Source organism: Anomaloglossus baeobatrachus, chromosome 5, assembly GCF_048569485.1.
Source record: "Anomaloglossus baeobatrachus isolate aAnoBae1 chromosome 5, aAnoBae1.hap1, whole genome shotgun sequence".
Lineage (NCBI taxonomy): Eukaryota > Metazoa > Chordata > Amphibia > Anura > Aromobatidae > Anomaloglossus > Anomaloglossus baeobatrachus.
Window position 1 is genome coordinate 393,617,860 of NC_134357.1, and position 27,709 is coordinate 393,645,568.

The window sequence follows — 27,709 nt, forward strand, 5'->3', positions numbered from 1 at the left end:
ATACACCCAATTGTCTGGGTCTCCCAATGGAGCTAGAAGAAAAGGAATTTACGGTAAGTAAACAAAATTCCCTTCTTTGTCCTCATCCAGTTCACCAATGTGAAAAGGATTTGCACTTGTTAGATCTGGTGAGAGCACTCAGACTCTACATTTCTCGTACGGCGCCCCTGCGCCGCTCGGATGCACTCTTTGTCCTTGTCGCTGGCCAGCGTAAAGGGTCACAGGCTTCCAAATCAACCCTGGCTCGGTGGATCAAGGAGCCAATTATCGAAGCTTACCGTTCGGCTGGGCTTCCGGTTCCCTCAGGGCTGAAGGCCCATTCTACCAGAGCCGTGGGCGCGTCCTGGGCTTTGAGGCACCAGGCTACGGCTCAGCAGGTGTGTCAGGCGGCTACCTGGTCGAGCCTGCACACTTTCACGAAGCACTATCAGGTGCATACCTATGCTTCGGCGGATGCCAGCCTAGGTAGACGAGTCCTTCAGGCGGCGGTTGCCCACCTGTAGGAAGAGGCCGTTTTACGGCTCTCTTACGAGGTATTATTTTACCCACCCAGGGACTGCTTTTGGACGTCCCAATTGTCTGGGTCTCCCAATAGAGCGACAAAGAAGAAGGGAATTTTGTTTACTTACCGTAAATTCCTTTTCTTCTAGCTCTAATTGGGAGACCCAGCACCCGCCCCTGTTTTTTTGTGTACACATGTTGTTCATGTTGAATGGTTTCAGTTCTCCGATATTCCTTCGGATTGAAGTTACTTTAAACCAGTTTATAATTTTTTTTCCTCCTTCTTGCTTTTGCACCAAAACTGAGGAGCCCGTGGGAGCACGGGGGGTGTATAGGCAGAAGGGGAGGGGCTTAACACTTTTGAGTGTAATACTTTGTGCGGCCTCCGGAGGCATAGCCTATACACCCCAATTGTCTGGGTCTCCCAATTAGAGCTAGAAGAAAAGGAATTTACGGTAAGTAAACAAAATTCCCTTCTTTTCTTTGTCGCTCCATTGGGAGACCCAGCCAATTGGGTGTATAGCTTCTGCCTCCGGAGGCCACACAAAGTATTACACTTTTAAAAAAGTGTAACCCCTCCCCTCTGCCTATACACCCTCCCCGTGGATCACGGGCTCCTCAGTTTTATGCTTTGTGTGGAAGGAGGCACACATCCACTCATGCATTCTCATACATAGTTATGTCGGATGGAAGAAAAGAGGTCCCCAATGGGGTCCCCGGCATGTTCCCTTCTCACCCCACTAAGTCGGCGGTGTTGTTAAGGTTGAGGTACCCATTGCGGGTACGGAGGCTGGAGCCACATGCCGTCTCCTTCACCATCCCTTATGCGGCTCTGGGAGAAGTGGGATCCTATGCGGTCATCCGTGTGCTGGGACCGTGCTCCATCCGCAGCCCCTGGTGGAACCTGCCGGTTCGGAGCTTCTTCATCCCCAGGGACCGGGACCTGCAATTTGAAGGTACTCTCTATCCTCATGTGGGGACTGTACAGGGGTCGCACCTTCTCCCCGGAAGCCACGGTGGTTCCGTCCGTTATCTTTTCGGCGGACCTCCGCGCCGACCGTGCCTGCTTGTCGGCCGCGGCCTTAAATTTAGCCCCCGGCTTCGCCGCGGCCTAGTCCGAAAAATCCCGCCCCCGAGCCTGCCTGTCAGGGGTAAGGGCGGGATTGCCGACATGACGTCGGCCTTGAGGGCTGGAGCATCCTGCATGTCTCCCTCCCCCCTCATTGACCACTTGGGGACTCCAGATTCCCGCTCTCTGCTAGCGCCGCCCTCGGCTCCACTCCCCCCCTGAGAGCTCTGGCAGCCATATTTAGCATTCTGCCGGTGGATGTTATTCAGCAGCAAGGCTCTGCAGCTCCGGGGGATCCACGACAGGGAATCTGGAGGACACACTCCGCTCGTGAGCGGTTGGTAAGCCACACCGGTCACCCGGTGCTGGTCTCCCCTAAGGTGCCGGGATATATAATATATATATATCTATATCTATATCTCCGTTCGGAAAGGCGGTATACTCTTTTCCCATATACCCTCAGTGGTCACTCTCCTAAGAGACAACAGCATGTCGTCCACAAGGAGCAAAGCTACTAAGGCACAGATTTTTTTCGCGGCCTGTACCTCTTGTGGGGCTATGTTGCCTGCGGGATCCACCTACCCTCACTGTGATCAATGCTCGACTCCTGCCACGCTTGCTCAGCCGGAGCCTAGGGCAATTGTGGGCCCCTCGGCTCAGGTAGATCCCCCTGCTCCCCCTGAGCAGGCTGCAGGGACAGAGTCACCGGCGTTGGCCTCTTTCGCTGAGAAACTCTCTTAGTCACTTTCTCAATCCATTGCTCAGTCTATGGACAAATGGTCATCTAAGCTGCTTGAGGCATTGCAGTCCAGACCGGGCTCTTCACAGGCCCCGGTCCCTGTTAGTTTGTCTCCTCCAGGCCCTTCTCGGTCCGCGCCGCAGCGCGCTCCCAGGATAGCCCCTAGGTCCCAGGCGGAGGACTCCTGCCCGGATCGCAGCCCCAGACCTGCTAAGCGGCCTCGCTGGGATTCTTCCCCGGCCTCCTCACGCTGCTCTGGATCCCAGTTTGAGGACTCTCAGGAAGACGAGGCGGACGTGGGAGCTCAGGGCTCTGACCCTGACCTCGCCCTTAACCTTGATACCCCTGAGGGGGACGCCTTAGTAAATGATCTTATCTCGTCCATCAACCAGGTGCTGGATCTCTCACCACCACCTCCTCCTGCAGAGGAGTCTGCTTCTCAGCAGGAGAAACACCAATTTCGATTCCCCAAACGTACGCGCAATACGTTTTTCTTTGTCGCTCCATTGGGAGACCCAGACAATTGGGTGTATAGCTATGCCTCCGGAGGCCACACAAAGTATTACACTAAAAGTGTAAAGCCCCTCCCCTTCTGCCTATACACCCCCCGTGCTCACGGGCTCCTCAGTTTTTATGCTTTGTGCGAAGGGGGCAGACATCCACGCATAAGCTCCACAACTTAGTCAGCAGCAGCTGCTGACTAGGTCGGATGGAAGAAAAGAGTGCCCATAACAGGGCCCCCAGCATGCTCCCTTCTCACCCCACTTTGTCGGCGGTGTTGTTAAGGTGCCCATTGCGGGTACACAGGCAGGAGCCACATGCTGTTTTCCTTCCCCATCCCTTATTGCGCTCTGGGTGAAGTGGGAACCGGATCGGTCTCCAGGCACTGGGACCGTGCTCCCTCCGCAGCCCCTGGGAATCTGCAGGATAGGAGCTGGGTATCGTCAGGGACAAGGCCCTGCTACTATGAGGTACTCTGTGTCCCCGTGGGGACCGCGCATGGAGCGCTGGTGCCATACACATTACAGCACTGCTGGGTGTGTTAGTGCGCCGGGGACTACCGCGCATGGAGCGCTTGTGCCATACACACTGCAGCACTGCTGGGTGTGTTAGTGCGCCGGGGACTACCGCGCGGCCGCGCTTATTGCCGGCCGCGCTTATAACTTTAGTCCCCGGCTTCTGCGGCCTAGTGTCGTATATTCCCGCCCACAGGCCTGCCAGTCAGGGGAAGGGCGGGACGCTGCACGGATCGTCAGAGCTGAGGGCTGGAGCATACATTAGTATCCTCCTCCCTCCTCACTCAGTACAGTGGGGCACTGGATTCCCGCACTTTTCTTGGGCACGCCCACGGTCCCCTCCTCCCCACAGAACGCCGGCAGCCATTCCTATCAGCGATTCAGACGCTGGAGAGGAGAGACAACACAGGGAGACCCAGGCAGGGAATCTGGTGACCACACAACCGCTCTGAGCGGTCGGTAAGCAGCACCTGTGGTGCTGGCCCCACGGAGTACCGAAGTGTGTATATATATATATAGGCTTATAGGCTATACAGTGCACTGTACGGTCGCTCTGTTGATTTTTGGCTATATACCCTCCTGGTTGTTCTCAGAGGAGACAACATGTCATCCGCAAAAAGCAAGGGTGCCAAAGCACAGGCGTACTTTGCAACCTGTACCTCATGTACAGCTGTACTACCGGCAGGTTCCACTGACCCTCATTGTGTGCAATGCTCGGCCCCTGTGGCACTTACTCAGCCGGAGCCTCTGCGACTGGTGGCCCAGGTGGAACCACCTGCTACCACTGTCCAGGTGACAGGGACGGAGTTTGCAGCCTTTGCTGACAAACTGTCTGAGACTATGGATAAATGGTCTGCTAAAATACTGGAAGCATTGCAGTCCAGACCGGTGATTCAGGCCCGGGCTCTATCCAATCCTTGACCCCTGGTCCCCCTCAATTGGAACAGCAAAGTGCCCCGGGGGTAACCCATAGGTCCCAGGGTGAGGTCTCTGACACGGACCGCAGTCCCAGGCCGCCCAAGCGGGGTCGCTGGGAAATTCCCTCCACTTCATCACACTGTTCAGGGTCCCAGCAGGGGGACTCTCTGGAGGATGAAGCGGAGGTATCAGATCAGGATTCTGATCCTGAAGCCGCTCTCAACCTAGATACACCTGAAGGTGACGCAGTAGTGAATGACCTTATAGCGACCATCAATCAGGTGTTGGATATTTCTCCCCCAGCTCCTCCAATTGAGGAGTCTGCTTCTCAGGAGAAATTCCGTTTCAGGTTTCCAAAGCGTACATTAAATGTTTCTGGATCACTCTGACTTCAGAGAGGCAATCCAGAAAAACCGAGACTGTCCAGACAAGCGTTTTTCCAAGCGCCTTAAGGACACACGTTATCCCTTCCCCCCCGAGGTTGTCAAGGGCTGGACTCAGTGTCCTAAGGTGGATCCTCCAATCTCCAGACTGGCGGCTAGATCCATAGTTGCAGTGGAAGATGGGGCTTCACTCAAAGATGCCACTGACAGACAGATGGAACTATGGTTGAAATCCATCTATGAAGCTATAGGCGCGTCTTTTGCTCCAGCATTCGCAGCCGTATGGGCGCTCCAAGCTATCTCAGCTTGTCACGCGCAGATTAATACAATCACACGTACATCTGCCCCGCAAGTGGTGTCCTTAACCAATCAGGCGTCGGCGTTTGCGTCCTACGCCATTAATGCTATCCTGGACTCGGCGAGCCGTACGGCGGTGGCATCCGCCAATTCGGTGGTACTCCGCAGGGCCATGTGGCTACGTGAATGGAAGGCAGACTCTGCTTCCAAAAAGTTCTTAACCGGTTTGCCATTGTCTGGCGACCGCTTGTTTGGTGAGCGATTGGATGAAATCATTAAACAATCCAAGGGAAAGGATTCATCCTTACCCCAGTCCAAACCAAACAGACCTCAACCACGGAAGGTAAAATCGAGGTTTCGGACCGCGGGCAGGTCTCAATTTTCCTCGTCCAAAAGGCCTCAGAAAGATCAGAGGAACTCCGATGCATGGCGGTCTAAGTCACGTCCTAAAAAGACCGCCGGAGGAACCGCTCCCAAAGCGGCCTCCTCATGACTTTCGGCCTCCTCAAACCGCATCCTCGGTCGGTGGCAGGCTCTCCCGCTTTTGCGACGCCTGGCTGCCACAAGTAAAAGACCGATGGGTGAGAGACATTCTATCTCACGGTTACAGGATAGAGTTCAGCTCTCGTCCTCCGACTCGTTTCTTCAGAACATCTCCGCCCCCCGACAGAGCCGAGGCTCTTATGCAGGCGGTGGGCACCCTGAAGGCGGAAGGAGTGGTGATCCCGGTTCCTCTTCAGCAACGGGGTCACGGTTTTTACTCCAACTTGTTCGTAGTGCCAAAAAAGGACGGATCCTTCCGTCCCGTTCTGGACCTAAAACTGCTCAACAAGCATGTGAAAACCAGGCGGTTCCGGATGGAATCGCTCCGCTCCGTCATCGCCTCAATGTCCCAAGGAGATTTCCTGGCATCAATAGACATCAAAGATGCTTATCTCCACGTACCGATTGCACCAGAGCATCAGCGCTTCCTGCGCTTCGCCATAGGGGACGAACACCTTCAGTTCGTGGCACTACCTTTTGGCCTGGCGACAGCCCCACGGGTCTTCACCAAGGTCATGGCAACAGTGGTGGCAATCCTACACTCTCAGGGACACTCGGTGATCCCTTACTTAGACGATCTCCTTGTCAAGGCACCCTCTCAAGGGGCATGCCAACACAGCCTGAACAGAACATTGCTCTGGAAACTCTCCAGAGTTTCGGGTGGATCATCAATTTTCCAAAGTCAAATCTGACACCGGCCCAATCACTGACATATCTTGGCATGGAGTTTCATACTCTCTCAGCGATAGTGAAGCTTCCGCTGAACAAACAGCGTTCACTACAGACAGGGGTGCAATCTCTCCTTCATGGTCAGTCACACCCCCTGAGGCGCCTCATGCACTTCCTAGGGAAGATGGTGGCAGCAATGGAGGCAGTTCCTTTTGCGCAGTTTCATCTGCGCCCACTTCAATGGGACATTCTCCGCAAATGGGACAGGAAGTCGACGTCCCTCGACAGGAACGTCTCCCTTTCTCGGGCAGCCAAAGCTTCCCTTCAGTGGTGGCTTCTTCCCACTTCTCTGTCGAAGGGGAAATCCTTCCTGCCCCCATCCTGGGCTGTGGTCACGACGGACGCGAGCCTGTCAGGGTGGGGAGCGGTCTTTCTCCACCACAGGGCTCAGGGGACTTGGACTCAGACAGTCCTCCCTTCAGATCAATGTTCTGGAGATAAGGGCAGTGTATCTTGCCCTAAAGGCGTTCCAGCCGTGGCTGGAAGGCAAACAGATCCGAATTCAGTCGGACAACTCCACAGCGGTGGCATACATCAACCACCAAGGCGGGACACGCAGTCGGCAAGCCTTCCAGGAAGTTCGGCGGATTCTGCTGTGGGTGGAAGCCACAGCCTCCACCATATCCGCAGTTCACATCCCGGGCGTAGAAAACTGGGAAGCAGACTTTCTCAGTCGCCAGGGCATGGACGCAGGGGAATGGTCGCTTCACCCGGACGTGTTTCAGGAGATCTGTTGCCGCTGGGGCATGCCGGACGTCGACCTAATGGCGTCCCGGCACAACAACAAGGTCCCGACATTCATGGCACGGTCTCAAGATCACAGAGCTCTGGCGGCAGACGCCTTAGTTCAGGATTGGTCGCAGTTTCAACTCCCTTATGTGTTTCCTCCGCTGGCACTGTTGCCCAGAGTGTTACGCAAGATCAGGGCCGACTGCCGCCGCGCCATCCTCGTCGCTCCAGACTGGCCGAGGAGGTCGTGGTACCCGGATCTGTGGCATCTCACGGTCGGCCAACCGTGGGCACTACCAGACCGAACAGACTTGCTGTCTCAAGGGTCGTTTTTCCATCTGAATTCTGCGGCCCTCAACCTGACTGTGTGGCCATTGAGTCCTGGATCCTAGCGTCTTCAGGATTATCTCAAGAGGTCATTGCCACTATGAGACAGGCTAGGAAACCAACGTCCGCCAAGATCTACCACAGGACGTGGAAAATATTCCTGTCGTGGTGCTCTGCTCAGGGTGTTTCTCCCTGGCCGTTTACCTTGCCCACTTTTCTGTCCTTCCTTCAATCCGGATTAGAAAAGGGTTTGTCGCTAGGCTCCCTTAAGGGACAAGTCTCTGCGCTCTCTGTCTTTTTTCAGAAGCGCCTAGCCAGACTTCCACAGGTACGCACGTTCCTGCAGGGGGTTTGTCACATAGTCCCTCCTTACAAGCGTCCGTTAGAACCCTGGGATCTGAACAGGGTGCTGATGGTTCTTCAGAAACCACCGTTCGAGCCAATGAGGGATATCCCTCTCTCACGCCTTTCGCAGAAGGTGGTTTTCCTAGTAGCAGTCACTTCACTTCGGAGAGTGTCTGAGCTAGCAGTGCTGTCATGCAAAGCCCCCTTCCTGGTGTTTCACCAGGACAAGGTGGTTCTGCGTCCGGTTTCGGACTTTCTCCCTAAGGTGGTATCCCCCTTTCATCTCAATCAGGATATCTCCTTACCCTCTTTTTGTCCTCATCCACTTCACCAATGTGAAAAGGATTTGCACTTGTTAGATCTGGTGAGAGCACTCAGATTCTACATTTCTCGTACGGCGCCCCTGCGCCGCTCGGATGCACTCTTTGTCCTTGTCGCTGGCCAGCGTAAAGGGACACAAGCTTCCAAATCAACCCTGGCTCGGTGGATCAAGGAACCAATTCTCGAGGCTTATCGTTCCTCCGGGCTTCCGGTTCCCTCAGGGCTGAAGGCCCATTCTACCAGGGCCGTGGGAGCGTCCTGGGCTTTGCGGCACCAGGCTACGGCTCAGCAGGTGTGTCAGGCGGCTACCTGGTCGAGCCTGCACACTTTCACGAAACACTATCAGGTGCATACCTATGCTTCGGCAGATGCCAGCCTAGGTAGGCGAGTCCTTCAGGCGGCGGTTGCCCACCTGTAGGACGGAGCCTGTTGCGGCTCTATTATGAGGTATTATTTACCCACCCAGGGACTGCTTTTGGACGTCCCAATTGTCTGGGTCTCCCAATGGTGCGACAAAGAAGGCAATTTTGTTTACTTACCGTAAATTCCTTTTCTTCTAGCTCCAATTGGGAGACCCAGCACCCGCCCCTGTTTTTTGTGTACACATGTTGTTCATGTTGAATGGTTTCAGTTCTCCGATATTCCTTCGGATTGAATTTACTTTAAACCAATTTATAATTTTTTCCTCCTTCTTGCTTTTGCACCAAAACTGAGGAGCCCGTGAGCACGGGGGGTGTATAGGCAGAAGGGGAGGGGCTTTACACTTTTAGTGTAATACTTTGTGTGGCCTCCGGAGGCATAGCTATACACCCAATTGTCTGGGTCTCCCAATTGGAGCTAGAAGAAAAGGAATTTACGGTAAGTAAACAAAATTCCCTTCTTTGATCACTCTAACTTCAGGGACGCTGTCCAGAAGCCCAGAGCGGTCCCGGACAAGCGCTTTGCTAAACGGCACACTGACACGCGTTATCCCTTTCCAGCTGAAGTCGTTAAGGGCTGGACACACTCTCCCAAGGTGGATCCGCCAGTCTCTAGATTGGCTGCTAGGTCCGTTGTGTCTGTTGCCGATGGCTCATCCCTGAAGGATGCCACTGACAGACAGAGCTCTTGGTGAAGTCTATTTATGAGGCCACGGGCGCGTCTTTTGCCCCGGCCTTTGCGGCTGTGTGGGCTCTCCAAGCAATCTCAGCATGTCTGACTGAGATTAATGCTGTCACGCGGAATTCTGCTCCGCATGTGTTTTCCTTGACCTCTCAGGCATCAGCATTTTCGTCCTACGCCATGAACGCCGTCTTGGACTCCGCTAGCCGTACGGCTGTGGCATCCGCTAACTCCGTGGCAGTCCGCAGGGCCATGTGGCTGCGCGAATGGAAAGCAGACTCTGCTTCCAAAAGGTTCCTAACTGGTTTGCCTTTTTCTGGCGAACGTTTGTTTGGCGAACGGTTGGATGAGATTATTAAGGAATCCTCGGGAAAGGACTCCTCCTTACCCCAGTCCAAACCTAAGAGACCTCAGCAGAGAAAAATCCAATCGAGGTTTCGGTCCTTTCGTCCCTCCGCCAAGCCCCAATCCTCTTCGTCCAACCGGCCGGAGAAAGGCCAGAGGAACTCCTATGCGTGGCGGTCTAAGTCACGCCCCCAAAAGGCCGCAGGAGGCACTGCCTCCAAGACGGCCTCCTCATGACTCTCGGCCTCATCTAGCCACATCCTCGGTCGGTGGCAGGCTCTCCCGCTTTGGAGACGCCTGGTGGCCACTCGTTCAAGACCGATGGGTGAGAGACATTCTGTCTCATGGTTACAGGATAGAGTTCAGCTCTCGACCTACGGCTCGTTTTTTCAGAACCTCCCCACCCCCCGCACAGGCCGATGCACTTTTTCAGGCAGTGGACGCTCTAAAGATGCAAGGAGTTGTGATTCCCGTTCCCCTTCAGGAACGTGGTCGCGGATTTTACTCCAACTTGTTCGTGGTGCCAAAAAAGGACTGGTCATTCCGTCCCGTTCTGGACCTCAAACTGCTCAACAGACATGTGAGAACCAGACGGTTTCGGATGGAATCTCTCCGCTCGGTCATCGCCTCGATGTCACAAGGAGACTTCCTAGTATCGATCGACATCAAGGATGCTTATCTCCATGTGCCGATCGCACCCGAACATCGTTTCCTGCGTTTCGCCATCGGGGACGAACACCTCCAGTTCGTCGCATTGCCCTTCGGCCTGGCGACAGCCCCACGGGTTTTCACCAAAGTCATGGCATCCGTCGTGGCGGTCCTGCACTCTCAGGGCCACTCGGTGATCCCATACTTGGACGATCTCCTAGTCAGGGCCCCTTCTCGGGTGGAGTGTCAACGAAGTCTTACCGTCACTCTGGCGACTCTCCAGCAGTTCGGCTGGATCATCAATTTCCCGAAATCCAAGTTGACGCCGACCCAATCACTGACTTACCTCGGGATGGAGTTTCATACCCAGCCAGCGTTAGTCAAGCTACCACGGGACAAACAGCTTTCTCTGCAGGCGGGGGTGCAGTCACTTCTTCGGAGTCAGTCACACCCCTTAAGGCGCCTCATGCACTTCCTGGGGAAGATGGTTGCAGCTATGGAGGCAGTGCCGTTCGCGCAATTCCATCTACGGCCACTCCAATGGGACATTCTTCGCAAATGAGACAAGAACATCTCTCTTTCACTTGCAGCCAAAACATCACTTCAGTGGTGGCTCCTACCCACATCTGTCTCGGGGAAAATCCTTCCTCCCCCCAACCTGGGCCGTGGTCACCACGGACGCGAGCCTGTCAGGTTGGGGAGCGGTTTTTCTCCACCACAGGGCTCAAGGAACCTGGACTCCAATAGAATCGTCCCTTCAGCTCAATATTCTGGAGATAAGGGCAGTATATCTAGCCCTATTGGCTTTCCATCGGTGGCTGGAGGGCAGGCAGATCCGAATCCAGTCGGACAACGCCACTGCCGTTGCCTACATCAACCGCCAAGGCGGCACTTGCAGTCGTCAAGCCTTCCAGGAAGTTGGGCGGTTTCTGCAGTGGGTGGAAGTCACAGACTCCACCATGTCCGCAGTTCACATCCCGGGCGTGGAAAACTGGGAAGCAGATTTTCTCAGTCGTCAGGGCATGGACGCGGGGGAATGGTCTCTTCACCCAGACGTGTTTCGAGAGATCTGTCGCCGCTGGGGAACGTCGGACATCGATCTCATGGCGTCACGACACAACAACAAAGTCCCGGCCTTCATGGCACGGTCTCAGGATCACAGAGCTCTGGCAGCGGATGCTCTGGTCCAGGATTGGTCGCAGTTTCGACTGCCATATGTGTTTCCCCTCTGGCGATGCCCAGAGTACTACGCAAGATCCGGTCCGACTGCCGTCGCGCCATTCTCGTCGCTCCAGACTGGCCGAGGCGGTCGTGGTATCCGTATCTGTGGCATCTCACGGTGGGTCAACCGTGGGCACTTCCAGACCGCCCAGACTTGCTGTCACAAGGGCCATTTTTCCATCTGAATTCTGTGTGGCCATTGAGTCCTGGCTCCTAGCGTCTTCAGGGTTATCTCAGGATGTCATTGCCACCATGAGACAAGCCAGGAAGCCAACGTCCGCCAAAATCTATTACAGGTCTTGGCAAATCTTCTTATCCTGGTGCTCTGATAACGGTTTTCCTCCATGGCCGTTTGCTTTACCCACATTTCTTTCATTCCTACAATCTGGAATGGACAAGGGTTTGTCCCTCGGCTCTCTCAAGGGCCAAGTGTCGGCGCTCTCCGTGTTTTTTCAAAAGCGTCTAGCCAGGCTTCCGCAGGTCCGCACGTTCCTGCAGGGGGTTTGCCACATGGTCCCACCTTACAAACGTCCGTTGGAACCTTGGGATCTTAACAGGGTTCTGACGGCTCTTCAAAAGCCGCCTTTTGAGCCACTGCGGGATGTCTCTCTCTCTGTCTTTCTCAGAAGGTGGCCTTCCTGGTGGCAGTCACATCACTTCGGAGAGTGTCTGAGCTTGCAGCGCTGTCATGCAAAGCCCCCTTCCTGGTTTTCCACCAGGATAAGGTGGTTCTGCGTCCTGTCCCGGAATTTCTCCCTAAGGTGGTATCCTCTTTTCATCTAAATCAGGATATCTCCTTGCCTTCCTTTTGCCCTAATCCAATTCACCAGTGTGAAAAGGATTTGCACTCTTTGGATCTAGTGAGAGCACTCCGGTTCTACGTGTTTCGCACGGCGCCCCTGCGCCGTTCAGACGCGCTCTTTGTCCTAGTCGCTGGCCAGCGTAAGGGCTCTCAGGCCTCCAAGTCAACCTTGGCTCAGTGGATCAAGGAACCGATTCTCGAAGCCTACCGTTCTTCTGGGCTTCCGCTTCCTTCAGGGCTGAAAGCCCATTCTACCAGAGCCATGGGTGCGTCCTGCGCATTGCGGCACCGGGCTACGGCTCAGCAGGTGTGTCAGGCAGCGACGTGGTCTAGTCTGCACACTTTCACGAAACACTATCAAGTGCATACCTATGCTTCGGCAGACGCCAGTCTAGGTAGGCGAGTCCTCCAGGCGGCGGTTGCCCACCTGTAAGAGGAGGGCCGTTTCGGCTCTTGTTATTGAGGTATTCTTTTACCCACCCAGGGACTGCTTTTGGACGTCCCAATTGTCTGGGTCTCCCAATGGAGTGACAAAGAAGAAGGGAATTTTGTTTACTTACCGTAAATTCCTTTTCTTCTAGCTCCTATTGGGAGACCCAGCACCCGCCCCTGTTCCCTTCGGGCTGGTTGTTCTTTTGTGTACACATGTTGTTCATGTTGAATTGTTGTTTTGGTTCATGGTTCAGTTCTCCGAACATCCTTCGGATTGAATTTACCCTATACCAATTCATAAGTCTTCTCCTTCCTGCTTTTGCACCAAAACTGAGGAGCCCGTGATCCACGGGAGGGTGTATAGGCAGAGGGGAGGGGTTACACTTTTTAAAGTGTAATACTTTGTGTGGCCTCCGGAGGCAGAAGCTATACACCCCAATTGTCTGGGTCTCCCAATAGGAGCTAGAAGAAAAGGAATTTACGGTAAGTAAACAAAATTCCCTTCTTTTCTGGCATCACTGATGTCCCACGGACCACGCAGTGGTGTGGTCCGTGAAACACGTGCCAGAAAAAAACGTGCATTTAAAATAATAAACATTTTTACTCACCCGGCTTCTGCCGCGCTCTCTGCAGCCCGTGCAGCTTGCTGCTTCTAAGCCGGCTGATTACTGTCGCGCATATTAATGATGCGCGACACAGCCGACCTGGAAGCAGCTGCTGCGGGGGTCAGCGCAGGCCGGATGCTGCATTGCGGGAGCGATCAGCACCATGGACAGCGGGAGCGCGCACAGGTGAGTTGATTTCTAAGTGCAATCACGGGCCACGGAGAACGGAGCCCGGATTGCACTTAGACAACCCACGTGTGCCGTGATTCACGGCACACGCAGGGACATGTGCGTGTTTTACACGCCAGTGAAAAACGTCAGTGTTTTTCACTGACGTGTGAAACGGGCCTAATAAAACGAAAAATACGGTATATTGCTGCCTTGTACTCATGGGTTGTTTCTGCCCAAGACGACAGCTCCATGAAGATCTAATTTTACTTGGCATAATGGAAAAATGGCCACAGTATGTGATGTGTAAACTCTAGTGGAACCTGGTCTTCAGAGAATTCATAGAATCGCTTTACAGTGTTGTATAGAAATCTGAATGGTCTTGTGAGATTTTATCAATTTAACATGCAATGTCCTCTTGTTATCTCTATACCGCACATAGTATCGCCACTTACTCCTTTTCCTCAATGTGTTCTCTCAGGCCGTATTAAAGCCATTCAGTTGGAATATACTGAAGCAAGAAGGACCCTAACAAATGCTCTAAGAAAAGCCCCCCAGCACACAGCAGTGGGCTTCAAACAGACGGTGAGTTATTGATTTCTATACAGACCTTATTCTAAGTGATTTCAGATCCTGTGTAAATGTGTGCAATCTGATCCGGTCTTCTCAGGTTCACAAACTTCTGATTGTGGTGGAGCTATTATTGGGGGAAATTCCAGATCGTCTTCAGTTCAGACAACATACATTGAAAAGGTCTTTAATGCCTTATTTTCTGCTTACGCAAGGTAAGAGATTCATTCGCTTTTCTTATCTTGTCATTTATCTTTAGAAACAAATTGCAGGGGTTTTGAATAGATCTTGATTGCAAAGAGAATTACCGTAAGTGCATAATGAAGCCTCCGAGGTTCTCCTCCTGTGCTTATTAGTGATGCACCCACACAGCATCAGTCTCTTCTGTCAGTGATCATGCTTTAGATTGTGCCACAATGTAATATTGGGATTGAGGATTCCTTATTACTGAGAGCCAGGTGAAAGATTAGGAAAAGGAACTATGGAATACAAAAACCTGTTTGTTGTTTTACAGCTGTGCGTACAGGCAACCTGTCCAAATTCAATCAGGTGCTGGAGCAGTTCTGTGAGAAGTTCCAGACAGATGGTACATACACCCTCATCATCCGGCTGAGGCATAACGTCATCAAGACAGGTAGGAAGATGTACTCCCTTAAAGTTAATGCTTTTATTACCCTTTTCCCTTTAAAATGTTTAGGCTATGTGTCCACAGTAAAAGGTCCCTGCGGATTTTTTTGCCTGAAAATCCGCAACTTTCGCGGCAAATCCGCACCCGCGGATTTGCCGCGGATTTACCGCGGATTTTGATGCGGATTTTATTTTTTTTTTTTCCCCCATTCAAAACAGAAAATCCGCACCAAACAATTGACATGCTGCAGTTTGTTCCGCATCAAAATCCGCGGCAAAATCCGCAGCGGAAAAATCCGCAGCATGGGCACAGCATTTCCAAAATGCCATTGAAATGGCTGGGGAGTAGCTGTGCTGCAGATTTTCGGCAAATCCGCGCTAAATCCGCGTCAAAATCCGCGGCAAATCCGCGATAAATCCTGTAGCGTGGGCACATAGCCTTATTCTCTAAGAATTTCTCTTTTTTATGAGGCTATACGGAGAGATACCTGACGGTCAATGAGGCTGTTGATCAACAGATATGTTGTGGATGGGAAGCTGTAGGATGGAGGTGCTTTTAAAAGGGTTTTCCAAATTATTAAAAAGAATTTGTCACCAATACACAAATTACAAAAGAGATAAATTATGTATTCTCACTCACTTAATCCTTTCTGTTCTAGTGCCGCAACCTGTTGGTCTTCAGTTTGTCCAGCTGTAGTGGGTGACATCCCACATAAAGCAACCAATCACCGGCCTCAATTGTGTCATGCTATACCGCTGCAGCCAGTGACTTGCTGCAGTGGTCACTTGTGATTGTAGTGGCAAAGCAAAAAGAGAACAAGTTGAAGGGCTGGAGCAGCATGTATTACATATCCTAAAATTGTAAAAAGCCTTTAAAACACAATAGAAATCTTCATTTGGACCAAGAGCATTTGTGCTTTACATATTTGGCCATTCACTTGAGTGGCTGGCATGTGATCCTACACTACAGGGGAAAAGTCTGGCCAGACATGGCTTCCTTGGTGTTAAAAGTTGTCCGCCAAGGGCTAGAGAAGCAGGACATGTAGTCATCAGTTGATTATTATTAGGGATGATCGAATACTACAAATATTAGGCTTTGCGAATATCCGATGAATAGGTCGCCGCTATGAGAATATTCGAGCCCCAATAGTTGTTATTCTGGTTTCCCATAAACTTAATTTGCGCATCGAATATTCGCAAACAGTCGAATAGCGGCGACCTATTCTGCGAATATTTGTGGTATTCGATCATCCCTAATTATTTTTCCATGGAGAGGTAGATGGAGAGGGTTGTCTTTTGATCATAATCCAAGCCTCTAATAGAAACTTCATCCTGTAAATGAGCAAAGTTTTTATAGAGCCACTTTATCCTTTTGTCGGATGTGTGAGCGTTAGATAACAGTATTTTTTCTGTTTTTAGGTGTGCGTATGATCAGTCTATCATACTCTCGAATTTCATTGCCTGACATTGCTCAGAAATTACAGCTGGACAGTCCAGAGGATGCCGAGTTCATAGTGGCTAAGGTGAGTGAATGCACGTGGACATCTGTGGGATATACCTTTCTACATAATGTTCCATCTTTCTGGATAAGTGTTTAGATATTGTTCTGCCAATGCCAAATGGGCAATCCACTAATTTATACTTCCCTCCTACAGCAGTGATGTTCTAGCAATGTCAACACTTCTATTCTTGGTGGCTCACATGATTATCAATATTTCGACAGAGTGGACGACAGCTCTGACATAATAGTAGCCACGTGACCCGCCAGGAATAGTAGAGCCACATCGCTGGAATGACACAGCTGTAGGAGGGGTTATAGAATATTATTTTCTATGGAACCCTGAATTGATTAAGCAAAAGTTGTTTAGTAGTGTACTGCCCTGTGCAATAGCCATTTTACGTTGTTTTTTTTATTATTGCAGGCAATCCGTGACGGAGTCATTGAGGCCAGTATTAATCATGAGAAGGGTTATGTCCAGTCTAAAGAGATGACAGATATCTACTCTACAAGGGAACCTCAGTTGGCCTTCCATCAACGCATTTCTTTCTGCCTAGACATACACAATATGTCTGTCAAGGTAATGATTAAACTGATATCTATATTGGAAAGAAATCTTAGTTTCCGAATGCTACATAGACTCCGCCCCTTGGATGTCATGCAATAGTATTACTTTAACCCCTTATCAACATATGACGTACTGAGTTTGTTGCGGGCTCGCAAGCACAGCCCGCATCTTTTCCTGAACAATTACGGCTGATGTAATCTGCCATCATGGGCTACTAGCAGCTGTGCGTGGAGCTGTGCTCCATAGGCGGCTGTTAACCTGCTAAATCCTGCTGTTAATCTCTCTGCTGATGACCCCCCCCCCCCCCCCCCTTTTCCATGCCTGACATGATTACCCTGTGACTCATGGCCCGTGATTGACACTAATAGGTGATTTTGATTTTTAGCTATACATGACAGTGCTCATGTCCTGCTCTGTTTAGCACAAGCAATTGGTTGATCGCAGCTTCAAGACCCCAAAGGGGGCTGTTGAATACAGTAAGTAAAAGAAAATAAAAAAAACACAATTTCAAATGACACCCCCCCCTTTTGCCTAACTAAAAATAAAACAAAAAAAAACACATGTAGTATCACTGCGTTCATAAAAATCCTATCTCTCAAAATAAAAAATCATTTACTGATTGGAATAGTTTAACCGAAAAGAATGAAAAACAGATTTACTTTTTTTTTTTTTTTTATTACAAAATTACAAAATTGTAAAAACATCATCTCAGGGTGCAAAAATTGAGCCCTCACACATCCCCATAAGCTGAAAAATGAAAACATTACGGGTCTTGCAAAATGGCAACAAAAGAAAAAAGTAGTTTTGTTTTTGTTTTTTTTTCTTAAAAATGTCTACATTTTTTTTCTTTATCGTTCCTTTGGGAGACCCAGACCATGGGTGTTTAGCTTCTGCCTCCGGAGGACACACACAGTACTACACTTAAAAGTGTAGCTCCTCCCTCTGAGCTTATACACCCCCTGGTAGCCAGTCCTAGCCAGTTTATCGCTTTGTGTTCAGGAGGTCATACATCCACACATGCATTCTCTTCTGATTGTTTGACTTTTGGAAAGAGTTTGAAGAAAAGCGGGTCCATGTCTGGACTCCCGACATGTCCCTTCTCACCCCCACTGTGTCGACGGTGTTAAGGTTGATTTACAAGGCTGAAGCCTTACATGCCGCGCTCCTTCACCATCCCTTCTGGGCTCTGGCTTGAAGTGGGAGCCAGCACGGTCTCCATGCCTGGCAGGAGTCCGGTCTCCATCCACAGCCCCTTGAGGATTCTGTTGGACCGGAGCACTCATCCCCAGGAACAAGGCCCTGCGTCTCAGCAGCTAAGTACCTGAGACGTTTATGTTGGGGGTCCCGGTTCTTTATTGTAAGGGGAGAGTATGCTGTATGTGATTGTTTTTAACTTTTCCGGCGGGTTCTCCAGCTTTTGCCCGAGAACCGCGCCGATGGTGCCTGCTTGTCAGCCTCGCCGCTTAAATTTAGGCCCCGGCTTCGCCGGAGGCCTAGTTTCATTTTCCTGCCCTCGCATGTCACTCATGCAGAGGGACAGGTTCGGCTCCTCCCGGCGGCTGTTCTACGCAGGGGAGGGACACTCCCCACTGCTGGGGCGTCCCTCCTTCCCGGCAGGTCTCTATAGCCCTCCAGTTCCCGCTCTTTTATAGGAACGCCCCTAGTCCCGCCCCCTCTCTTCGCTCCGGCGGCCATTTCTCAGGCAGAGTGCACTCTGCTCTGGGACATCCTGCATTCTGCATCTCTGCTGAGGTGCTGCGCTCTGGGGGATCGGGCTTCGGTATCTGGAGGGCACACAACACCGCGCTCAGCGGTCTGGTAAGCCACAGCCGGTCTCCGGTTGTGGACCTCTGTATATTCTCCCTGGGGTTCATTCTCTGCAAAGCCCCCACTCCAGCAGCATGTCTCACACAAGGAGCAAGGCTCCAAAGCTTTATTCTGCATGCACTGCATGTAAGCTCCTGCTGCCTGAGCCGAGCATTTATCCACACTGATGGTTGCTCTAACTTGGCGGTGCCACAGCCTGGAGTCTCACCCCCAGTGGTCTCTCAGGCTGCTGCTGCACCTGTGATTGAACCCCCGGCCTGGGTAGAGTCCTTTTCTAGGTCCATATCCCAGTCATTTGCTGAGTCCATGGGACTTTTGTCCAGGACTTAGATGAATATGCATCAGCCCCCCTCACAGGGTGCCTCTAATACTCTTCACAGAGGACTCCTATCCTCTGACCTCCGTCCATCAGAGCTCACGGAGGATTCATCATCTGATCCCAGACCCCGTCCTTCTAAGAGAAGGCGCAGGGTTTCCTCCCCCTCCCCATCCCACGGCTCTGTCTCAAGAGCTGACTCTCAAGATGAGGAGGATGCCCTCACTGGAGGCTCGGAGGCTATGTATCCCATCGATTTCTCTGAGGGTGACTCAGATCTTAGTGATTTGATTGCTTCTATTAATTCTGTGCTGGATCTCAATCCGCCAGTGTCAGAGGAGCAACTCTCTTTGGCAGAAAAACATCAGTTTACCTCACCTAAGAGAGTGAAGAGTGTGTTCTTTAACCACTCCAGTTTTCAGACCGCTGTGACCAAACCCAGGGCCTGCCCTGACAAACGCTTTCCAAACCGTGGTTCTGATGACCGGTTTCCATTTCCACCTGAGGTGGTCAAGGAGTGGTCTCACTCCCCAAAGGTAGACCCTCCGGTGTCTAGGCTCTCAGCCCGGACCGTTGTGTCGGTGGCTGACGGCACCTCACTTAAGGATTCCACTCACTGTCAGATTGACCTTCTGGCCAAATCTGTGTATGAAGCTGCGGGGGCCGCGTTTTCCCCGACTTTTGCGGCAGTGTGGGCTCTCAAAGCCATCTCTGCTTCTCTAGAGGAGATGCATTCCCTCACCAAGGAATCTATGCCTGAGATGGTTACCTTAACTGCTCAGGCTTCAGCCTTTTCATCTTATGCCATGTCTGCCATGCTAGAGGCTGCTCACCGCACTGCGGTGGCTTCAGCTAATTCTCTTGTTATCCGCAGGATTTTGTGGCTTCGAGAGTGGAAGGCAGATGCTTCTTCCAAGAAGTTTCTTGCTGGGCTCCCTTTTGCTGGTTCACAACTGTTTGGTGAACAGCTGGATGAAATCATTAAAGAAGCTACTGGCGGGAAGAGTACTTCCATGCCACAAACCAAGACCAGGAAACCCGCCCAGGGTAGTAATCAATCGAGGTTTCGTTCCTTTCGTTCCTCCAACTGGTCATCCTCTAAGCCTTCCGCCTCGTCCGCTAACTCAGCCAAGGATCAGAAATCCAACTGGCGCCCAAAAGCGCGTCCGCAGAAGACCGCAGGAGGTTCTGCAACTAAGGCAGCTTCCTCATGACTCTCGGCCCGCTCCAGCCACGTCCTTAGTCGGTGGCAGGCTCTCCCACTTTGGCGACGCTTGGTTAAAGCAAGTCTCCGATCAGTGGGTGAGAGACATCATATCTCACGGCTACAGGATAGAATTCTCTTCCAGCCCTCCAAACAGATTTTTTCTCTCAACTCCTCCCTGCTCCAAGGCCGCCGCATTCTCGCAGGCCGTGGCGTCCTTGCAGGCAAACTGAGTGATTGTCCCAGTTCCCGCTCAGGAACGGTTCAGATGTTTTTACTCAAATCTCTTCCTAGTTCCAAAAAAGGACGGTACCTTCCGGCCCATCCTGGATCTCCAGCTTCTCAACAAGCATGTCCGGGTGCGGCATTTTCGCATGGAGTCTCTGCGATCAGTCATTGCCTCTATGACCTAAGGGGAGTTCCTGGCGTCCATCGACATCAGAGATGCCTATCTACATGTGCCAATCGCAGTGTCACATCAGCGTTGGTTACGTTTTGCGATAGGAGAGGATCATTTCCAATTCGTGGCTCTCCCCTTCGGGTTAGCCACGGCCCCTCAGGTATTCACCAAGGTCATGGCGGCAGTGATTGCGGTCCTGCACCTCCAGGGGTTAGCAGTGCTTCCTTATCTGGACGACCTTCTGGTCAAGGGTCCATCCAGCGCAGACTGTCAGCGGAGTGTTTCGCTCACTCTCGCCACCCTAGCCCAATTCGGGTGGATTGTCAATCTTCCCCAATCCACTCTGACTCCGGCTCAGAGTCTCACGTACCTAGGGATGCAGTTCGAGACTTTGCCGGCACTTGTGAAGTTGCCCTTAATCAAACAGCAGTCTCTTCGGCTAGCGGTGCGCTCTCTCCTGAGGCCCCGCCGTTATTCCCTCAGGCGCCTGATGCAGGTGCTGGGTCAAATGGTGGCTTCCATGGAGGCGGTTCCCTTTGCCCAGTTCCATCTGCGTCCTCTGCAGCTGGACATTCTCCGCTGCTGGGACAAGCGGCCTTCCTCCTTACAGAGGTTAGTGGCTCTGTCGCCACGGACCAGGAGCTCTCTTCAGTGGTGGCTTTGACCCCTCTCCCTGTCCCAAGGGCGCTCCTTCCTGGCTCCGTCCTGGGTGATTCTCACCACGGATGCCAGCCTATCCGGCTGGGGAGCGGTTCATCAGCACAGAGCTCAGGGCATTTGAACTCCGTCCGAGTCAGCCCTTTCAATCAATGTGCTGGAAACCAGAGCTGTGCTTCTAGCTCTCCTAGCCTTTCACCACCTGTTGGCGGGCAGGCACATTCGAGTCCAGTCAGACAACGCGACAGCGGTTGCCTACATCAATCACCAAGGCGGGACACGCAGCCGCCTGGCAATGTTGGAGGTCCAACGCATTCTTCAATGTGCGGAAGACTCCAAGTCCACCATATCCGCAGTCCACATCCCTGGCGTAGAAAACTGGGAGGCAGATTATCTCAGCTGTCAATCAGTGGACGGTGGCGAGTGGTCCCTGCACCCGGCAGTGTTTGTCAATCTGCCGCAAGTGGGGCACTCCGGACGTGGATCTAATGGCATCCCGGCACAACAACAAGGTTCCGGTTTACGTGGCTCGCTCCCACGATCCTCAGGCCTTCACCGCAGACGCTCTGGTTCAAGACTGGTCCCAGTTTCGTCTGTCCTACGTGTTTCCCCCTCTAGCTCTCTTGCCCAGAGTCCTGCGCAAGATCAGAATGGAGGGCCGTCGAGTCATCCTCATTGCACCGGACTGGCCCAGGCGAGCTTGGTATCCGGACCTGCTCCAACTGTCCGTGGAGATGCCGTGGCATCTTCCGGACCGTCCAGACCTGCTCTCGCAAGGTCCGTTTTTCCGCCCGAATTCTGCGGCACTCAAATTGACGGCGTGGCTCTTGAGTCCTGGATTTTGACGGCTTCTGGTATTCCTCCTGAAGTCATCTCCACTATGACTCGGGCCCGTAAGTCTTCCTCCGTCAAGATCTATCACAGGACTTGGAAAATTTTCCTGTCCTGGTGTCGCTCTTCTGGCCATTCTCCTTGGCCATTCTCGTTGCCGACCCTTCTGTCTTTTTTTACAGTCCGGTCTGCAGCTAGGACTGTCCCTCAACTTTCTCAAGGGACAAGTCTCAGCTCTATCAGTGCTGTTCCAGCGGCGTCTCGCCCGGCTGGCTCAGATCCGCACCTTCATGCAAGGTGCGTCTCGCATCATTCCGCCTTATCGGCGGCCCTTGGATCCCTGGGACCTTAACTTGGTCCTCACGGTATTGCAGAAACCCCCCTTTGAGCCTCTTAGGGAGGTTTCTTTGTATCGTCTTTCTCAAAAGGTGGCCTTTCTAGTTGCCATAACTTCTCTCAGGAGAGTCTCTGATTTGGCTGCGCTCTCCTCTGAGTCACCTTTTTTGTTTTTTCACCAAGACAAGGTAGTTCTCCGTCCGACCCCGGACTTTCTTCCTAAGGTGGTCTCTCCCTTCCACCTTAACCAGGATATTTCCTTGCCTTCCCTCTGTCCGGCCCCTGTTCATCGCTTTGAGAAAGCGCTGCATACTCTAGATCTGGTGCGTGCTCTCCGGATTTATGTGGCTCGCACCGCTGCGCTTAGGCGGTGCACCTCTCTTTTTGTGCTAACCACAGGGCGGCGCAAGGGTCTCTCTGCTTCTAAGCCGACCTTGGCCCGTTGGATTAGATCGACCATTTCGGACGCCTACCAGAGTACTCAGGTGCCTCCCCTGCCAGGGATCAAAGCACACTCGACCAGAGCTGTCGGTGCCTCTTGGGCTTTTAGGCACCAGGCTACGGCTCAACAAGTCTGTCAGGCTTCCACTTGGACTAGCCTGCATACCTTTTCGAAGCACTACCAAGTGCATGCTCATGCTTCGGCAGATGCGAGCTTGGGCAGACGCATCCTTCAAGCGGCTGTCGCCCACTTGTGAAGTTAGGCTCCGCCTACTTCTTAGGTTTTTTTTCTGTTTATTCCCACCCAGGGACAGCTTTGGAACGTCCCATGGTCTGGGTCTCCCAAAGGAACGATAAAGAAAAAGAGAATTTTGTTACTTACCGTAAATTCTTTTTCTTATAGTTCCGTATTGGGAGACCCAGCTCCCCTCCCTGTTGCCTGTTGGCAATTTTCTTGTTCCGTGTGTTATCACCGGCTGTTGTTGTGGACAGAGTCTCCGGTTGTTCCGGTTCTTACTCGGTTCTACTTTTGGGTGGCTATTCTCCTTCAGCTTTTGCACTAAACTGGCTAGGACTGGCTACCAGGGGGTGTATAAGCTCAGAGGGAGGAGCTACACTTTTAAGTGTAGTACTGTGTGTGTCCTCCGGAGGAAGAAGCTAAACACCCATGGTCTAGGTCTCCCAATACGGAACTATAAGAAAAAGAATTTACGGTAAGTAACAAAATTTTCTTTTTTTAACACTTAAAAAAAAAACAAAAAAAAAACCCTCTACGTTTGGTATCTGTCCTCGTTCTGACCTGAGGAATCATAGTGAACCTGGTAAATAAAAAACAATTGTAAAATTTATTTTCAATATCAATGCACTTGGAATTTTTATACCCCCGTCCTCTAGTACACTATGTGGAAGAATTATATATATATAACCACAAAGAACCATTTGGGACAGTGCATAACCTTATAAAGGTTTAAGGTTATGCACCGTCCCAAATGGTTCTCTGTGGTTATATAGATAATTGATGTGATCCCTTGGTACAGGGGCTAATGTATTAGGACAAATTATGCAAATTATGTGGAAGAATTGCAGGACACCAAGCAAAGACAAGCAGTCATTCTGCGATATTAATGGGGGGAAAATTATGGCTTTTGTAAGAAGGGGAGGGAAAAATGGCCATGGCATAAAGGGGTTACTCTGCCTGTGCTCATGTATTTAATACTATTAATATTCTACTCAAAATTTCCTTTATTTTTTTGGGTTATTGTAGAATGTGTTTTTGTTTGTTTGTTTTTTGTTTTAGTATCATTTTTGCATATTTGAAAGTGAAATGTTTTTCATGTCTCATATAAATGCTTTTTTTTGCATTCTTGTTAAATAGGCCATGCGATTTCCCCCCAAATCCTACAACAAAGACTTGGAGTCAGCCGAGGTGAGCATCAAGAGCTGGAAACAATGATGTTGGCGCCCTGCCATGAGAGATGGTGATACTCTGGTTGTGTACAGTGACCCCTGCCAAACAGTTTGAATACTAAACACCCTGATCTCAATTGTCTTATTTTATTTGTATTGACCTTTTCTTTGAGATGATGACCTCTGTTTCACAGTAATTGGAGGTGGTGATTTTAGAGTTTTTACTGTAGACAGAAGATATGTCACAGAATATAGACGGTGACTGATTTCCTAAGGCTGCCTAACTTAAGGGCGCTTTAGGCTATGTGCCCACGGGGGAAAGTGTCCTGCGGTTACCGTATTTTTCGGACTATAAGACGCACCGGACTATAAGACGCACCCTGGTTTTAGAGGAGGAAAATGGGAAAATAAAACTTTAAGCAAAAAATGTGGTCATGACACACTGTTATGGGGCGAGGATCTGCTGCTGACACTGTTATGGGGGTAATGTCCCCAAATTCTCTACTAAGGTACCCCATCCTGGTAATGATCCTCCTGCCTTGTATATGATCCTGCTATAAACCCCCATCCAGCCTGTTCACATACCCCCCCCCCCCCCATCCAGCCTGTTCACATACCCCCCTCCCCCATCCAGCCTGTTCACATACCACCCCCATCCAGCCTGTTCACATACCCCCCCCCCCATCCAGCCTGTTCACATACCCCCCCCCATCCAGCCTGTTCACATACCCCCCCCCCCATCCAGCCTGTTCACATACCCCCCCCCCATCCAGCCTGTTCACATACCCCCCCCCCCCCCCATCCAGCCTGTTCACATACCCCCCCCCGCCATCCAGCCTGTTCACATACTCCCATCCTGCTATATGCCCCCATCGTGCTCATATACCATCCTGGTATATGACCTGTATCCTATAGCACAGAGAAAAAAATAAACGTTTATACTCACCTTTTCCTCACTCCCTGCAGCACCGATCATATCTTCCTCTCTGGCACGCTGACCTGTGTGTGTGGAGCCGTTCCCCTGCAGCACGCGATGTCTTCCTGTCTGTGCCGATCAGCTGACCGGCACAGATCAGCTGACCGGCACAGACAGGAAGACATCGCGTGCAGCAGGGGGGCGGCTCCACACACGGGGACGGGTGAGTGTACTGATTCACTGCACCCCGCGCTGGTAATGACGCGCGGGGTGCAGTGAATACACCCGCACATGATCACTCCAGGCTGTAATTGCCAGGGGTGATCATGCGGCCGGCTCTTTGCTATGCGCGCGTCCCCGCTCGTCCTCCCGCCCACCTGTCAGTGCCGGCTTCAGCGCTGAGAGATGGGCGGGAGGATGGGCGTGCATATGTAATGAGCGGGCCCACGTGGTCACGGCAGGCGCTGCTGCTGCCTGCTCGTGCCCCCGATGACCTGCAGCACCCTCATTCCCGGCCGCAGCCCTATAGTCAGACCATAAGACGCACCCCCAACTTTCCCCCAACATTTGGGGGAAAAAAAGTGCGTCTTATGGTCCGAAAAATACGGTATATCCGCAGGAGCTCCCAGAAAACCACAGCACAACTTTGTCTGTTTTGTGCTGCGGTTTATTTGCGGAATGTCCTGCGGATATGCTGCGGGCATTCTGCATTGAGGATACAGTACCATTGCGTCAGCACTGCATCCTCAATGCAGAACAAGTGCTGGAGTGATCGGGGAAGTTCATACTTACCTCCATCACACAGCACTTCTCTCCGGCGTCTGTCAGCTTCTCTACACTGTGCAAGAGAAGGTGGGCGGGCCTGAACTAGCTCTGGCTGTCACATGACCGGAGCTCGTGCAGGCCCCGCCCACCTCCTCCTTCCTGCTCATGGATCCACCGCGCTCCAGCCTCCTGTGCACCGAGGGAAAGTGACCGGGTGTCTGCATTCAAGGCAGGTAAGTATGGGACCATCCACAGGTAAATCCACAGGAATAATTGACATGCAGTTAGTTATGTGCGGCTGCGGGATATCCGCAACATATTCCGCAGTCGCACATTCCGCAACGTGGACAGACACTCCACATGTCCCATAGGCTAACATGGGGAGTGTCTGTACATGCTAAAACCTGCGGATTTATCTGGAACATCCAGATAAAGCCGCAGGTTTTCTGCGGCAAAATCCGCAGAAGCAAGCTCCCGTGGGCACATGGCCTTACACGCTACGATATCGTTAATGTTTTATCGTCGGGGGTCACGTTGTTAGTGACGCACATCTGGCGTCATTAAAGATATCGCAGCCTGTGACACTTACCAGCGACCTTAAGCGACCTCAAAAATGGTGAAAATCGTTCACCATGGAGAGGTCATCCCAAAACCAAAAATCGGTAATGGTTGATTATTGATGTGGTTCGTCGCTCCTGCGGCAGCACACATCGCTGTGTGAGACACCGCAGGAGCGAGGAACGTCTCCTTACCTGCCGCCGGCCGTAATGCGGAAGGAAGGAGGTGGGCGGGATGTTACGTCCCGCTCATCTCTGCCCCCTTCGCTTTGATTGGCCGGCCGCTTAGTGACTTCGCTGTGTTGCCGAACGACTCTCCTCCTTGGGGGAGGGATTGTTCGGCAGTCACAGCGACGACGACGACCAGGTAAGTGCGTGTGACGCTGCTGCAGCGATTAATGTTCGCTGCGGTAGCGATCACACGAAATTCCATGCACGACGGGGGAGGGTGCTTTTGCGTATGATATCGTTAGCAATTGCTAGCAATATCGTAGCATGTAAAGCCCGCTTTAGACTAGTCAGTTTTAAAAATCTGCCAGATTTATCAAAGGTTCTCATGCTGTTAATGGGAGCCTGTCACTGTAGGTGACTTAGCCCCCACAAAAATTATTCCTACATTATAGGTTTCTTTTTTAATTCTACAGAAAAATAATTTTATTGCAAATTATGGCTCCTAAGTTCACATGTGGCCAAGGGCTATGTGCACCACTTCCCACAATCAAACCACTGCGCATCTCCACTTAGCTTGATTGACCGTGTCCTCTTGCCCAGACCAAGCACTGCCTAATTAATTCTCCTGCCTTGCTCATCTACACTGACACCTCAGGAGCTAGACTCATCCCTCTATCTAATCGAGAATATGCAGTTTTCTTCTGCAAATAAGAAAAGCAATCTAGGGTTCAGGTATGCATTTTATAGGGGCGAAGTCCCCTATAGTACTGTGTAAGTACAACCAAAAAAGTAGGGGTGTGTGAAACATGAAGGACACAAGAATGTAGTAATTTGGAAATCAACAGAACAGATCAGAATGTGAAAGTTAGATGTTTTTCCTTTTAATTTGGGAAAAAAATAACTCTTCTAGAAATTGATGGCAGCACCATGTCTCAGAGTTGATAGGATTAAAAATGACTGTAAATATAATGGTAATAATGAATAACAGCTGGAGGGTATATTGCAAGTAAATCACATGATTATATATAAAAAGCAGGATACAGAGGCAGAGTCCCTCAGAAGCAAATGTGGTCAGAGATTTATCACTGTGTGAAGAACTTTTGCATCTAATAATTGTGGAACAATTTCAGAAAAAAGTTCCTCCATGTAAAATTTCAAAGACTTTGAATAGTCCATCCTCCACACTACATAATATCATCAAAAGATTCAGAGATTCTGGAGAAATCAATGTGCACAAGGTACAAGGCCAATAGTTGATGCTCATGATCTATGACAGTGGTGTATTAAAAACGGGAGTGGTCAGTCAGGCAAATCGGAGTATGAGCACACAATACCTCATAAATCATTGTCTGTGAGCACAGTTCACTGCAATCTACAAA

The 27,709-nt window shown here is 51.3% G+C and overlaps 1 protein-coding gene across 1 annotated transcript in view; it reads left to right on the forward strand.

Annotated features, from left to right (window-relative positions):
* The window catches only part of PSMD3 (proteasome 26S subunit, non-ATPase 3), an 86,512-nt gene that overhangs the window by 29,258 nt on the left and 29,545 nt on the right, over positions 1-27,709 (forward strand). The window contains exons 6-11 of the mRNA XM_075350139.1: positions 13,721-13,824; positions 13,910-14,024; positions 14,324-14,443; positions 15,856-15,959; positions 16,359-16,514; positions 23,890-23,940. Of these exons, the coding sequence (XP_075206254.1) occupies positions 13,721-13,824; positions 13,910-14,024; positions 14,324-14,443; positions 15,856-15,959; positions 16,359-16,514; positions 23,890-23,940 (650 nt within the window). The remainder of the gene's footprint in view (positions 1-13,720; positions 13,825-13,909; positions 14,025-14,323; positions 14,444-15,855; positions 15,960-16,358; positions 16,515-23,889; positions 23,941-27,709) is intronic.